This window comes from Arvicanthis niloticus, chromosome 14 (genome assembly GCF_011762505.2).
Source record: "Arvicanthis niloticus isolate mArvNil1 chromosome 14, mArvNil1.pat.X, whole genome shotgun sequence".
In the NCBI taxonomy this organism is placed as follows: Eukaryota; Metazoa; Chordata; class Mammalia; order Rodentia; family Muridae; genus Arvicanthis; species Arvicanthis niloticus.
This window is the reverse complement of record NC_047671.1, coordinates 63066441-63082300: the sequence shown is the minus strand read 5'-3', so window position 1 is coordinate 63082300 and position 15860 is coordinate 63066441. Positions and strand designations below refer to the sequence as shown.

The 15860-nt window shown below is 43.7% G+C and overlaps 1 protein-coding gene across 22 annotated transcripts in view; it reads left to right on the top strand.

Moving 5' to 3' along the window:
* The window catches only part of Dtna (dystrobrevin alpha), a 342076-nt gene extending 327889 nt beyond the window's left edge, over positions 1-14187 (top strand). For 10 of the 22 annotated variants that reach the window (XM_076912920.1, XM_076912922.1, XM_076912919.1 and 7 more), the window contains 4 exons: positions 719-808; positions 1151-1316; positions 5837-5969; positions 13073-14187. In XM_076912920.1, the coding sequence (XP_076769035.1) occupies positions 719-808; positions 1151-1316; positions 5837-5969; positions 13073-13213 (530 nt within the window). In that variant the 3' untranslated portion in view covers positions 13214-14187. Of the gene's footprint in view, positions 1-718; positions 809-1150; positions 1317-5836; positions 5970-7773; positions 7823-10322 lie in introns of all 22 variants that reach the window. The other 12 variants (XM_076912926.1, XM_076912923.1, XM_076912918.1 and 9 more) reach the window with 4 other exon arrangements.
* Positions 14188-15860: the final 1673 nt, after the last annotated feature.

The following is a 15860-nucleotide window of genomic DNA, read 5'->3' as shown; positions in this document are numbered from 1 at the left end:
AATGCTTATGCTATGTAACTTTTTTTGTAAGTGGCGTCTTCGGAATCGTGAACACTTTTTTCCAAAGATATTATTGTAATGAATGTGATGCTCCATCCCCACCTTACCTACTCCCACACAACCTTACAAAACCCATTTAACTCTTAGTGTGCCTGATATGAAGAATAATCTTTTTCTGGTTAAGGTACCAGGCATGCATCTGCTCGGTATCTTAAGAGCAGAAGCAAAGCGCCTCACCCTCTTTCCACTCTCTGGGAGCATTCAGTACCTGGTGTCCCAATGTCAACGACATCTATCCTGGAAGCCCTGGTAGGAGACAGAGCCTGTCCTGCCAGAGGACAGGCCCCAGTATGCTCAGCCACATGGTAGTGACTGGGACCATAACAGCTGCTTGAAAAATACAACTGTTCTGACAAGCAAGGCTGTGCTTCTGTGTGGGTTGTCCTCAGAAGGATGTTCACACCTTCTGAGTCACTGGGCCTGTCGAAGCTTCTGTCAGGTCACCATGCCTTATAAAAGCTGAGTCCTAATTGGAATAATGAAATCTAGGAACTGCCAATATTCTCCGGGTCTTTTTATGTCAGGGCCAGTGTACATTTTTTCCACTCGGGGGATGAACCAAAGCTCCTGTTCTTGCTGTAGGTTATCAAAGGAGTTGGTAGACAAGCCAGGTATAAAAGAAACGCTGTGACATTAAATTATTGCTTCTTTACTGAAGGTTCAAGAAGGAATCTAAGGAATGACCTGCTGGTAGCTGCAGACTCCATCACTAATACCATGTCCTCGCTGGTGAAAGAGCTGAATTCAGGTGCGTTTTGGTGCCCTCCCAGGTGGTCTTGGTACCTCTCACATGTGGGTTTGCTGTGGGAGAATCCTTAGGCCAGGGGCCCCTCTTGGAGACTTCTCCTCTCCAGCTCTGAATGAAAGAAAAAACGCTGTATACTAAACTATTTTATAGTCAATTCATTTTAGTATCAACTTCACTTTGGGGGGAAAAAAAAAAACTGGCTGGTGTCTGGTGTGCTCATGCTGCTGCATGTGGGACCTGGGGACTTTCTTTTAGAACCCAAGCTTCCTGTGGGGCATGGGCCTTTATTTCCGGGTCACAAGCTTCCTAAGTGGTCATTCTGTTCCTTCCACTGCCCACTAGAGGTGGCGAGTGAAACAGAAAGCACTGTGGATTCCGAATTTGCAAGAACTCAGTTTGAGGATCTGGTTCCATCACCGACCTCTGAGAAGGCTTTTCTAGCCCAAATCCACGCCCGGAAACCTGGGTACATTCACGGTGGAGCTACAAGTACCATGCATGGTGACATGTGAGTATCTTGTTCTTGAAAACATTTTCTCAGTTGAGGATCAAGTAGGTAGCCTTGAGAAAGTGAAATACCAAACACTGAAAGGGTGCAGTTCTCCTTTTAGCCAGAAGAGGCAGAAGAGTGCTGCATTTAAATTTGCTACTGGGGGGTCGGTTCTTCTAAACAATTTCTAGAAAATCATCAGTAACCTAAAACAATTAGTGCTTAATGAAAGCCTGGTTCAACTGAGGCACAGGACATGGATGGCCCTCGAATAATAATGAAGACTCATTCCAATAAACATCCGATAAGTCAAAAACATATCTAGTGCAACTAAGCCATAGTACGTCGTATCCTAGGAACACCCCATACTGTAGGGTGTCAATCAAGCATTAGCCCTCTGACTCATGTGACTGACAGACAGCTTTAACTTACTAATGATGTCAAATCACAAAACAGTATCATATTCATATCGCTAGTGTTGGGGAGAACTAATTCAAAACTCAGAGTACGATCTCTAGTGAACGCATATCATGTTTGTATTATGGTAAAATTAGAAATGAAACTTAAAGTCACATATCACTTGTAGTAATAAGGGAGAAAGCAGTCTTCCAGGTCACATATGCCACTTCAGAAGATCAGTCATCTTGTCTCCTAAACTAACTACATTTTCACTTAAGGGACAGACATGGTGCTAGAACAACCTGTGGGCAAAATGAATATAAACACCACACAAGCATTGGATAGAAGTCATTAAACACATGGAATCTCTTTATAAAGGAATGCAGTTTGATTGACTCATTAAATATGAATAAATCTGCCCTTCAGAAACTATTTGCAGAGACTGTTATCACAAACAGTTGAGGATGCTTTTCCTCTATATGATTAAAAGTCATAGGTGGGCAAGGGGTAGCTCCCTAAGCACTGGTGGCCCTGAATTCCAGAAGCTTGGGGCTTGGCTTATATATTCCAAAGTTTGTGGCTCTAAGCCTTGAGATCTAAAGGCACTACACTTATAGCTCTGGATTTATGTATCAAAGTTTGGTGACTATAGTGACATTTCCTCAGCTTGAAGTCAAGACCCTCAGATTTTTTATAAGACTCTTGGGGAGCCTTAGCTTACTGGAGACCTCCCTGAGTGAACCACAACCAACGTAAATTGATGCAAAAAGCAAGAGGAATTTTAATTTATCCAATGCATTCGGAACGTCCTACATCAAAGGTGGAGTGGTGACCCCAGGCAGCCCATCTGGTCAGTTTTTATACAGTTTAAGGGGTGGACTAGAAAAACAGTGACTAGGCACAATACGATTGGCAGAACAATGTGACTTTTAAACTAATTAGTCTTTGGGGAATGAGGTGGCAACGACCCTTGTCTGTAAGTGGCAAGGGTTGGTCCATCCTGTGAAATGTGTCTATGTGCTCTGGGCCTTCCCCACCCACAGGTGGGTTCCCTTCCGTGTGGTTTGAGGAATGTTAATCAGCCTCTCCCTTTCTCCTCTGAATGTTAATCCAGCAAGTGTCCTCTGACTAAGGAATGTTAATCAGCCTGGGGAGGGGGGAGGGGGGGACAAGTGTTCCAAAGTTTCTCTTCATTTTGACCCATGGCAGCTTTCTCAAACTACACTGCTAGTGGTGTCTGCTAATACCACTGGCTTTTCGCAGCATCTCATCTCCCATACTTTCAGGTTCTTCACTGTCTGTCTGTCTGTCCGTCCATCTTCTCATATTTCCACCATTTATTCTACTCTTAGTTTTGCACAGCTTCTGTCCTTGGTCATTTTCTGGAACACTTCAGATGCCTCCTGGTGTTCCAGCCAAGAATTTTGAGCATTGCATCTGTAAGGGTCCATGATTCATGGAAGACTGTTACCCTGGACTCAAACAGTATGTAAACACAAAGAGTGTTTTATTCTGGAGAAGTCCAGCATGCTGAGGTCTCCCATTACCAAGATACAGAGACAGCCAAGTGAGCTCCGAGGCTCAATTTAAAGCACATTGGAATTCTGGGGCAGATGCACTTTATCTTACTCTATCTCTAGGCATTCCAGAGATTAGGCTGGAACCTGGGCTTTTTTCTATTAGTAATTGAGTTGCCTGGGCTTGCCCAGTTCTTAGGCCTAGTCGCCTTAACAGCCAGTTTCTAATGCCCTTCTCCATCATGGGCCTCCAATCCTAACTTTCTCCAACCTGTCAATCACCATTTTATCATTGATACCACAACAGGGTTTCCCTCCTGATGCAACCAACGCAGCCCATTCTGCCTATGATGAGGCCATAAGTAGGCAAAAGACCACTCAGGAGAATCATTTATTGGGATAATGCACACACACACACACACACACACACACGCGCGCGCGCGCGCGCGCGCGCGTATATGTCTCACAGCCCTTACTTATAAGCCAATCCCAGGCCTCAAATTGCACCAAGCACATACTTTCTGCTGAGTCCTGGCACAGGTTGTCCCCCGCCCATCCAGATCAAATATTGCTCTGTTGAGCAGAGTTGATTCAGTGTTACAGAGTTCAAAGAGTGGAACCTCCCAAAGCCAGTGGGAATTGCCTGGTGTGTGTGTGACTGGAGCAAGGACTCTACAACAGGAGCTGTTGCAGCTCCTATAATCCTTGGTTGCTAGGGTAACAAATCAAGTTCCAAACAGACTCCAGAATTACAGGCTGGCCATTTGTCAAAGAAGAGCTACTTGGCTATCTCCCCACTCAAGACAACAATGGGAAAAAAAATTACCTGGCTGTCACTGGGAGGGCCAAACAGCCTAATCCCAACAGAAGACTGCTTATAGTAAAGACTAGGAATTAACATTCCTATTGGTATTTAAGAAAGTGTGACTCCTAACCCTTAGGGAGAGTTGGCTCTCCTCATCTGTCTCCTTACCTGACTAGGTTAGTGTGATCTGACCAAAGCTAGTGGCATTGGTGACACTCCCACTAGGCTTGCTGTAACTGTCCATCTGCAGAGGAAACCTAGGCTGAACATCGGGAAAGTAGCTGAACTCACATCAGAAGAGCACAGCCTGGGAGGGAACAGCATGAGGAGGAGGAGAAGGAAGTGAGATGGCCAAGACAGTGATGAATTCGGTCGAGGGCTGGAGGCACTAAAATCCCAACAGAAGGGTAATGCTTAATATGAAAAGTACTTCAAACTAGTCTACAACAGAAACTGGGTGTTTTACAGAGCCAGTGAAGAGATTAGCCAGAAGTCTTTCTGGTGCTCTGACTCTCATTCTAAGTAATGAGTAAACAGCCAGAAGTAACAGGGTTATAAAGAGACCTGTTTTGAAAGCCAGATGTGAAGCATCGGCCCATACAAGCAGAACAAAATAGACCATCATTTAAGATGGCAGCGTGTGACCGGTTCTATTTTTAGTTTGCTCTCTTGTCCTTTCCTATAAAATTTTGAATTGCTTGATATGTTATTCAAAGTAGTAAATTAACTGTCGTATTTTTCCCGTAAATATATGTATATGTAGTTAGCTTTGTTGTTTCAACATTTTATAGTGGCAACCACACTCATCTTTGCCCTAATCCTGAAACCCAAGCCTGTGAAAGGCCTCCTAATTTTAAACCTGCTCTCCCTTGGTTGCCACAGACTAGGACCAGCTTCCAGCAAACAATTTGGTGGTGGAAAATGGAGAATTCATAGAAGCCTCACAGACACTTTTAGGTCTGGCCCTAAACCTCCAAAAGTAATATACCCCATGGATAAAATGAACATGAGCTGTCACATCTAATGTCTATTCTAAATGCTCCCTTTGGAGGGTGTTTTACTCTCAGCATCGCCTACGAATGTAGTGTTTCAGTCCCACGAACATGGTTCGATTTAGGTGGTGAACCTATTTTTAGCCCTGTAAGTCCTTTACACCTGGGAGAAATGGGTGGGAATTGTCCCCATTTGTGAACAAGTCATTCTTATTTGCTTCTTTTATAATGAAATTGGAGAATGCAAATGGATTTTTCAGATTCAGGGCTAGTAAAACTTTGTAGGGTCAAGAGCTATGGGTGTGGTATTTTAGTCTCAAGTCATTGATATTACAAGACTTATTATACCATAAAGTGTGCTTACATATATGTGTGTGCTATCAAGTATGTGTAAGTTCACACACATGTACATGGTACAGCACAAAGAGTTAAATCATGCACATACTTCCTTAAGCATTATTTCACTAGAGGGCTCACTCTCCTTTCAGAAAGGAAAAAAAATCTCATGTTGTGAACCGCTGTTTCTTGTAACGGCAAATTTGCCTTGTTGAACATTTTAAGGGCTATCATTCCTGTATGCCATATAAAAACATAAATGCCCAATGACTTTCTCACTAGGTTTGATGGAAAGGAAACAGTTTATTCCCAGAGAGCTCCAAACTTTGGGCTTTTTCTTTTTATGAAGTTTTCCTTTGAGTCAAAGAAGACATGAATGTGAACTAGCGGTGCTCAGGGGAAACAGGCGATGGAAGAAAGCAAAACCTGCATGGGAATTCCACCTGCTCTTCTCGATTAAGATTTCACTCCCTCTTGTGTTTTTCCCAGGGTCCCGGATGATGGGGATCCTTACACGCAACCCGAGGACGGCAACTATGAGAACGAGTCTGTGCGGCAGCTGGAGAACGAGCTGCAGATGGAGGAGTACCTGAAGCAGAAGCTGCAGGACGAGGCCTACCAGGTACAGGAGGCAGCAGCAGCCCCGCCCCTCTCCACAGCCCTCCTCAACGGGGTCCTGTCTATTAAATGGGGGCCTTTCTCCCTCTTCCCTCCCTACCTTTCCAAAATATTCTGGAATTCTCGGGCCATGCATCCCAGACACCAATGTTTTAAATGCCTCTTGTAGCTGTGTATTCTTCCAAACTCTCATCTGGAAAGTGAAAGGGGCCTTTGTGACATTAGCAGAATCATGGCGCCTACCAATACAAACACTTCAGGATTGTGAGGGGGGGGAAAAAAAAGGTTTTTTTCTCCTAAGTTAAAATATAGGGGCCTGGGGAGATGGTTCAGTGGTTAGAGCACTTGCAGAGAAAGTGTAAAAGACTGGAGTTTGGGTCTTCGGAATCCATTTAAATGTCCGAAAGTCATGGCAGCCCAGCTTTAATCCCAGTAATCAGCTGAGAATTCAAAGAACATAGTAATTGCAATCAAGAATAGTATAATTATTACTCTTGCCAAAAGTAGTGAATTCGCCCATGGGGACACTCCTCTGCATGCTTCTCCGCGGGTGTGTTGTGAACCTCTGGGGCTGAGGGATGTTTGTCTGGCAGAGACCAGCTGCTCCCAGCCCCAGCAGGTGGTTGTTTTCCTAACTGATATTTTGTCTAATGGCCACACAAGCTTCTCCACAGTCTTAGGTCGCCAGCAGACCTCTCCCACTCTGTCAGTGAAGGACAGAGAATCTCTTGCTTCCAAATAATAAAGACTAAGCCCTGGAAGGTTCCCAAGCAACAGTGATGTCCAAGTTCACTCAGAGTGCTGCTCAAAATGTGCCTTTTAGCCTTTTCAGCAGAGCAACTGCCTTTCAGAAACAGTGAAAATGTTTTTCAAATCATTTCTAAAATGATGGTGAGGAGGAGGAGGAAGAGGAGGAGGAGGGTGATGAGGAGGAGGAAGAGGAGGAAGGTGATGAGGAGGAGGAAGAGGAGGAGGATGATGAGGAGGAGGAGGAAGAGGGTGATGAGGAGGAGGAGGAGGAAGAGGAAGAGGAGGAGGAGGAGGAGGAAGAGGAGGAGAATAATTAGTGTATTGAGCCATACACCTGTGCTACGAAAATGTTCACCTGATGACAAGGCTGTGGTGAAGCTTTCTTCTTTGTGACTTGTGTGGCTCACCCATAGAAAGAAAAGAGCCTTGTATGAAGCTGTCAGGTAATCTCTGGGAAATCTAAGGGTTGCTGTCCTATAGGAATGTCATGTGGGTCAGCACAGGGAGGAGAGAGACGTAGCTAGATTATCAGCAGTCTGATTTGGGCTATTGAAGATGCCTGCTGGTCCCTGTTCTTCAAGTTTATCATCAGTTACTGGGGTTTAGTGACAACAGCAACTACAATTGTAGATTTTTTCAGGTGACTTTTCTCCAGTCTACAACAAATATTGCATTCTTAATGAATTAATAATTAATGGTACATGAGTAAATTAAAGGGGGTTCTATTAATAAAATCTAGCTGAAGTTTCGCCATGCACAATAAATCTAAGATTCCTCTCTCTTTGCTGTCCCATGCTCAGTGATCTCAAGGAAAGGAGTAGGGAAGGGGCCATGTGTTCTCACTCAAATGCATATCCTGGAGTACGGTGGAGTGGTTTTCTTCAAAGGCCGTGTAAGCTGGGGGTAACAGGATGGATGGAATGCGTCTGTCACTCTCTGGACTCTCTCCCTCTCTGTGTGTCTCTGTGCATGGCTTCCAGCCAAATAATTCACCAGCTTGACTTGCCTCACGGACTTGACATGTCACCTTTCTCGTTTGTGTCCTTTGTCACCCACAGGTCAGCTTGCAAGGTTGAATGCAATACCCTTTTCTCACTCTCCTCTCAAGTAAGTACCCTGCTGTTTGGGAGGAAGCATGGACACTGTAGGCTGAGCTGGGATGGTTCTCAGCCTAAGCTCACAGTCACTCTTTCTATGTGATATGGTGTACTCCGTTTCTGCTACTATCAGAGTAACTTCACAGAGTTCATTATACTCCTGTGTCAATCCCCCAGAGATCACTGGGGTTGGCTTTTTACCTGTTGATTAGGGCGGTTGTCACAGAAACTTCCATGGCTCCTGAGCTGCATCACACTGTCTATGTCCATATCACCAATGGCATCAGAGAAGGAGAAGACCAAGCTACTTCAGCATCTCTGGATGTCAGCTTCATAGTCCCCAAATAACAAATGTGTCCCTTAGCAAGGGACAATGCAACCCAAGAAAAACGTCCTGCAGCTTTGTGCTTTGAGGGTGACTAATTGAAGTCCACTGAAGGGTTCATTGTGATAGAAGTTAAGGCAGCATTTGGGTAATTTCATTCCACTCTAAAGATTTGGCTTACACTGAGCCAAATTCTCAAGTCGATTTTGTTTTTTATCACCGAAAAATTGGCACTTAACTGTCAAGATCACTTGAGTGTCATAGTCTAAGTCCTGGGCTCTGTATTTTATTAGACCTATTTTTAAGTTTGAATCTCACCCAAACTTAGCATAATTTAGATAAGTTATTATGCCTTTATGAGTTTCACTTTCCTCCATCCATCATGATATCATACCTACCTCACACACAGGAGGTGGACAGGTGGTATATAGTTTTTAAAAGCTTAAATACACCATAATTAGCTGTGGACATTTGCATGTATGCATGGCCCCACTATATCCCATGCTTCGGATCCCATGCAGTACTGGGGAGCTGCTGCAGTCCTCATGGAGGTGTATGGGCAAAGTTGTTTCAACTTTTATAAACAGGCTAGGACTCAGCTACCAACAGTGATGGAGGAACCCACTGTCCCATAAGTCCAGATGGCTTGGCTTCTCTAGCTCTAGCTACTGGCCATTTGGTGGTCCCTCCTCACAACCTAAGTTAACACACGTTCTACAGCATCAGCCTGGCCTGGCTAGAGGACCCGTCTAGTGCAGTTACATAATCCTTCCCAACTGTGGAATCATATGAGCCTGCAGGGTGGCCAACAACGCCCTCTGCCAATCCTAGTTGCTAAATTTAGGAATGAACATATTTCTTCAACAACTTTTCAAGTCGTAATGGATTCACACTAGTTCAAACACTACGCACACCCTCTCTCCAACGCCAGGTTCACATCGAGTGAATAAGATTGCACTGAGAGGCAGACCTCCTGAGCTGTAAGGAGAGATCTTCCAACAACACGCCACTTGCCCTCCCTTGCATTTGAAATTGTAACCACACATGTTCTCCTAATCCACAGTGACTATAGCGAAAAAAAAAAAAATTCCCAGGAGCTGATTCTGAAAATATTCACTCCAGTTATAGAAAATCTAGTCCCACAGGAAAGGCCTTCCCTTAATAGCATTTTTTTTCTCTTAGTTCCAACAACTTAACCATTTTTCTTCTGTGTAGTCTTTAAGCAGTAAGAGCTTGTTCTGAGAAAAACATTTATTTTTTAAAAGGTAATAAAATGCCCTTGATATAAACCCACATAAAAATTGAGTATCATGTTCTTTCCATACCTAAAAGCCATTTTTTGTTTGTTTTTTTTTTCCCCTTTGGAAATTTGTCAGTGAAAAATGAAACAGGTGTGCCCTCTGTTATTTGCTGCAGAGATACTGTAGTCAGATGGCATTCCACAGGAGTCGAAACACAAACCAGCCTGTTGCTAAATCGACCAGTGGGGCAAAATGCATTTAACATCTTACAGAATACTATTAAAAATAGTGGCATTTCACCTCTATGGGTCCTTTTACCCTGCTATAATGTCCTTAATGAGCTCAATACAATTGACATTTTAGGACTAGCTATATGATTATTATGTTTTTGTTTGAACTTTCTGCCCATGCTTCAGCACATGCTTTTCCTTCCCAAGGGTCCTGAACCGACTTCATTGGCTTGGCATCAGTCAGCCACTGAGGCAGAGCCCTTCATGAGTAAGGGTAGAACATGGGACCTAAGAAATAAAGCAGACTCTTCCTCTGCTCAAGTTAGGCTATAGATCTGTTTGTTAGCCACAGAGTGAGTTTAACTCTTGATGAGCCTCAGGTGTAACCCAGGGATCCCTTAACAAGGATGTTCAAGGAAGAGAACCCCACAATGTGTCTTCCAGAAGACACACCATATCTAAGACATTGGTTTCTAATTTACATAATGAAGGAAATACAATGTGTGTGTGTGTGTGTGAGAGAGAGAGAGAGAGAGAGAGAGAGAGAGAGAGAGAGAGAGAGAGAGAGAGAGAGAGAGAGAGAGAGAGAGAGAGAGAGAGAGAGAGAGAGAGAGAGAGATATCAAGGTTGGGGAGGGTACTCTAAACTATTTATCCCTAATTTAGAAACAGTTTTCACCTGTTTAAAAAAAAATGACACACTCCTTATTCCCAGGCAAGCTATAGTCAGACAAATGAGGAAAGTTAACATGCCATCCGGTGGTGAAGAGAGCTGCCCACAACAAAGAGGAGGAAGACTGCCACCTGGAAGCAGCCTCACCCTCGCTCGGAGAGAGGAGCCACCACACCCAGCAGCTCCAACAACCCCCTCCCCTAAAGATGTGTTCTGATGCCTGTAGTGCAGCTAGCTTTCTGTTCTAAAATCTGTAGTTCCTAGGTGTGTGTTTTAGAAGGGGGTGGGGGCTCGAGACTTCTGTTCCTAGATAATTTATCAACTCCATCTTCTGTAACATGGCTCATCCCTGGTTCAAAGCAAACACCCACAGGCTGGCTGACAGCCTGCTGCTGTTACACAAAGAACAGCAGTGTTAAGGAGCATTTTAAACCTTTGCACACTTGATATTGAACCTGTTCAGTTTACAATGACAATATTAATAGTTTGTAGCTAGAATTTTCATTTGTGGATTCTTTGAGATTTTAGCAAAGACGGTTTTATTATATACTATACATTTCCCCCACAGCAACTGGGAGGGGTTGGGGGGGACAACAGTCTACAATAAGATTTGGTTTCTGAGTATCCAAACTCAAAACCCAGGAGCCAAGAAGGGTCCTTGGCCTGCCCATGTCCCCAAGCCCCACTGAGAAATGACTTAAACCTACCAACAGGAATAATGGGTTCTTGGGAGCTTATTTCCAACTTGGATTGTTTTCCTTCGACATACTCTAATGAATCAGCCATAGAATTTAGTGTAAATACTTTTTCCAAATAGATATCATATTCAAAAACTAATGAAAGAGAGACAACATTCAAATGATATAGAATCTAGTTTTTAAAATCAGCACAGATCTTCTTTAAAAACTGTGAACTATGTTTTGGAATACTCGTTACTAAAGCTGTTTATAAACCACAGGTGCCATAGGATCCCCCAACGGACTACAGTTATCTGCACTCCTCCAGGTCTTGCTTTCCACATTGTATCCTTAGGAAGCATGTCTTACACAGCACTGCTCATTGACAAGTCCCCTCATCAGTAGTCCCGAGGCCTTCAGCTTTAAACTATGGGCTTAAAGTGCGCTTGCTTTGCTTTTCTTTCTGAATGTTGATTGCCTTACCTGGCCACCTGGTGTTCTGCATGCGGCTGTGTGGGCATGTGAACGGAGACAGACAAGCTATCCAGTGTGGTATTGGGATCTCACACTCAGTCGGAAGCTGGTGTGTAAAAGAACTGTCAAAGACAAGAGGATAAGAGCCTGTGGACGGTCCCCTCATTAGAGAGACCTCAAAGGAGGCTCCCTTAGCGATTCTGGGGAAACTGGAAAAGTAATTTGGTTGTTTCAAGATCTGATGTATAAGAAAAAGCCAGACACCTGCTGGCTGTCTTAAAACTACAAGCCTCTCTGGAATTCCTGTTTCTTCTTCTAAAAGAAAGAAGGGAACATCATTTCAGAACAATGATTTGCTCAGAACCTGTCTGTCAGACCAGCAATGTTAATGTCACCCAAAAGTCTTACCAATGTGAATTCCTAGGCTCCAACCCAGGCCTGCTGACTCAGAAACTCTGGGGTCTGGACCTAGTGACCCATGATTCAATTGGCCCTCCTCACAGTGAGGCATGGTATGAAGTGGAAATCATTGTTCTAGAATAGAGTTGTATAGCCAAGAGTGAAAAGGGCCTTATTCGGGGCTAGGATGTTACTCGATTGGCCGAGGGTTTCCCTAGCATATGCGAAGCCCTGGGTTCAAACTTTCAGACCTGTATAAACCTGGCATGGTGACACCTGCCTATGATCCCAGCACTCAGGAGATAAAGGCAGGAAGTCGGGAGTTCGAGGTCATCCTCAGCTGCATAGTGAATTTGAGGCCAGCCTGGAATACGACACCCTGTCTTGAAGAACAGGGCAGGGTGGTATTCAGAATAAATAACAAACCTTTTAAGTGGACCTCAGATTCAATCTTGCTCACCAGATTGGCAAAAGCCTCCTCCCACCCCACACATCTGGTCTATAATTGAGTGGCTAAGAACTCCCTTTCTGACCCCAATGTCTGCAGAGGGGTATTCCTGTTCTTGCCTCTGCATTTGGTCAGAAACTATCTCCATGGCTGTCCTCTAAACAAAATCATTTGCCTTGAGGATAGCCGAGGGCATGACTGGCATCAGTAGAGGACCCCATGCTGTCCCTGGGTATTCTTAGTCTATTTTCTTCCAGAAAACCCGCCTTGCAAAATTCCCTGAGCACAGGCTAGCACCAAAGTCGCACAACTGCACAGTTCTCTGATTTCTTTGCACAGGTGGATTTTGTCACGGGTTCTGCTGGCGTGTCTTAACGTTCATCTCTCTCCCCCTGCCCATCATCCTCTGTGAAATCACACCTCTCTAGATGGTGCAGGTGGCCATTGGTGCCTCATACTCAGTACTGAAAACCACTACATCCCAGATACCTACATTTCTGTCAGCTCAAATCAGAGTCGCATAGTACTTACATTAAAACTCAGACCCTGCTGGTGGCCCTCCGTCGCTGGCTGGACTGAACTGACCCACGTTGTCTTTTTGGGTTTCTACATTAAAATGTGTGTCTAAGGTTGAACTGTTCTACTAAAAACCTTCCCTCATGTCACAGCTTCAATTGCCAAGCAGCTCCATCCCATGGTATTGACTCCATCCTACAAAGCCATTACAAGAACTCTCTGGAAACCACTACCAGTGAGCAATTTCTCACTAACCAGCCACCTTTTCTTTCTCTTAGCTCCACGTCAGCACTGAGACCAGACTCAAGCACCCCTGTCCTGTAACCGAGACAAAATGGCGTGTGTTGTTTTGGGGTTTTGTGATTGTCGGTGGATTTCTTTCCTTGGCTCTCCAAATTTACTTTTGGGGCCTGTTTTAAATGCAAACCCAGCAGGTTTTGTCTGTCCTGTCCATTCCATTCAACTATATCTCGAAGGGGTTGTTCTTTCTTATTCCACAATGAATTGCACACCCATGTCCATCAGAGCTGATGGTCTACGAATGAGCACTGGTCTAAGGCAGCCAAACCTCCCCCACAGCATTGTGGTCAAGGAGGTGGGTGAAATCTACTGTATAGGATTCAGGAGCTGGTTGTGGTTTGTCAGGATGGAAGTTGGGGTAAGTTTGGTTGGTCAGAGGGAGACGTGTTGGAGACTATGAAGATGGATTATTGGATGATCTATAGTAAGGCAGGGAAGGTTCATTTGTAAGTAGTAATATGAACTGAATTGCATTAAGATTGTGGCCTTTGTGTGATATATACTATGTATTTTCTTATATGCATGAGCCAAGCTGTTGCGATATAATTTAGCACTGATGTCTGCTCTTATTTTGACCATCTTCGTCCACTGTTATTAGTTCTTGGCTGTTAAGTGTAGATAGATATTGTAAATATGGCAGCCTTGGGTTGCTACGCTCACATTGGTTCGATTCCACACAAGGAGACACAAGAAACAAATTCCACTGTGTCCTCAGAAGACGGGGCATTTTTCCTTTGAACCAAAAAGAAAAAAAGAAAAATGTCAGAAGCATTCATTACATCTTGAAGCTAATTAACATAAGACATTTTAAATTGTGACTACTGTAATTTGACCCCATTTGAAATAACCAATCCAGACTAAAGAGTTCACTATATTCATTGTTATCGTAACAAAACTACTATAGTATGTTGTTTTGTTTTGTTGATATTGCTGTTAAGTATTGTTGTGTGTGTGTGTGTGTGTGTGTGTGTGTGTGTGTGTGTGTGTACCTCCTGGGGACATGTTATATTTTGAAGTGATTAAACTATTTAATTGTGTGTCTATATTTTGGAATGGAATTATTTCTTCATTAAAAATGTTTTTTAAAACACTATTAGCTTAGTGCGGTTTGTTGTTGTTGTTGTAGTTGCTGCTGCTGCTTTTGGTTTTTTGAGATGGTTTCTCTGTGTAGCCCTGGCTGTCCTGGAACTCACGCTGTGGACCAGGCCGACCTCCAACTCAGAGATTTGCCTTTCCTTGCTTCACAAATGCTGGAATTAAAGACATGCACCACCACTGTTCCATTTATCTTATGCATTCTTATTCCTAGGGTTTTTTATTGGTTATTTTATCTATTTACATTTCAAATGTTATCCCCCTTCCCAGTTTCCCCTCCACAAGCCCCCATCCCATCCTCCCTCCCCCTGCCTCTATGAGGATTCGTCCCCACCCACTCCTGCCTGAGCAGCCTGGAGTTCCCCTATCCTGGGTCATTAAGCCTCCACAGGACCAAGGGGCTTGCCCCTCCCAGTGATGCCAGATAAGGCACTCCTCTGCTACATATCCAGTTGTATATGCTACATATCCACATGGGCACCCCCTGTATACTCTTTGGTTGGTGGGTTAGTCCCTAGGAACTTGGGGGAGGGGGTCTGGTTGGTTGATATTGTTGTTCTTACTACGGGATTGCAGACCCCTTCAGCTCCTTCAATCTTTCCCCTAACTCCTCCATTGGGGTCCCTTTCTTACAGCAACATGGAATGTTCTCAAAGTTAGAAGACAGGTCAACTCCCATCATATGGAATATAAACCACTAGTGGAATGTTGAACAATTAAAGCAAATATTCCCTATTCCTATTGAGAAAAAAAAAAGCTAAAAAATTAAGTCTAAACTGTAGAGTTATGGGTGATACTCTTAACGTGTTCATTAAACTACTGTATTTTGCTCAGGCTCCCTGCCACAGATGTCTAGAGTACCTGGGGAGATGGACAAGAAGCATTTGAGTTAAACAGGCTTTGATTTGCTCACAACCCTTCCTGCATCCACCTGCACCTCTGGAGTGCATGTCTGATTGTAGAAATTGCAATAGTGAACAGTTCTCTTTCAATTGTATTGTTAGGTCAAAGAACATTGAAAATTATATGTGTGCCCACTTTATTTTAAAGATACCATTAAAAATATCAGAGGCTTATGGGTCAAGTTACATAACAGTTTTCCCTTTCTGATGCTAAATAGTTTAGTTGCAGACAAAGCCAATTTATAATGATATAATGCAGGTCACATATACTCTGTATCTCAGAATCTGCTGTCCCAGGTGCCCAAGTTGCTAAATAATGCCTGTAGTTGACCCTTTCACTTCCCAGTGCCTGGTTGTACCACTACCCCAGAAGCAATGATGCAAAAAAAAAAAAAAAATGGCTATCCAGCCATCGTAACATAAATGCCACTCAAGCGAATGACTTATGTAACATCTTATTTTCCTGGCACTCTCTTGTGGCTACTCTAGCTTAGAAGCAAGGACACCTTAAAAATATAAGGGTAGAGCCCATCATACCAGCTTAATGGTCTAGAAACCCAGGGCAATCTGTAACTGTTTCCTTGAAGTTCTTTCTTAGCAAACACCTTTTCTTCCAGTGGTTGGATGCCAAGAAGAAAAACATACACACATGTATACCCACTATACACTCAGGTCTTCTCTAGTATATGAGGGAAAACCTTTGGTAATAATGAGCTTTTATTCATGGCAGACAGTCACCATTTCATACATTACGTAACAATTACTGTAT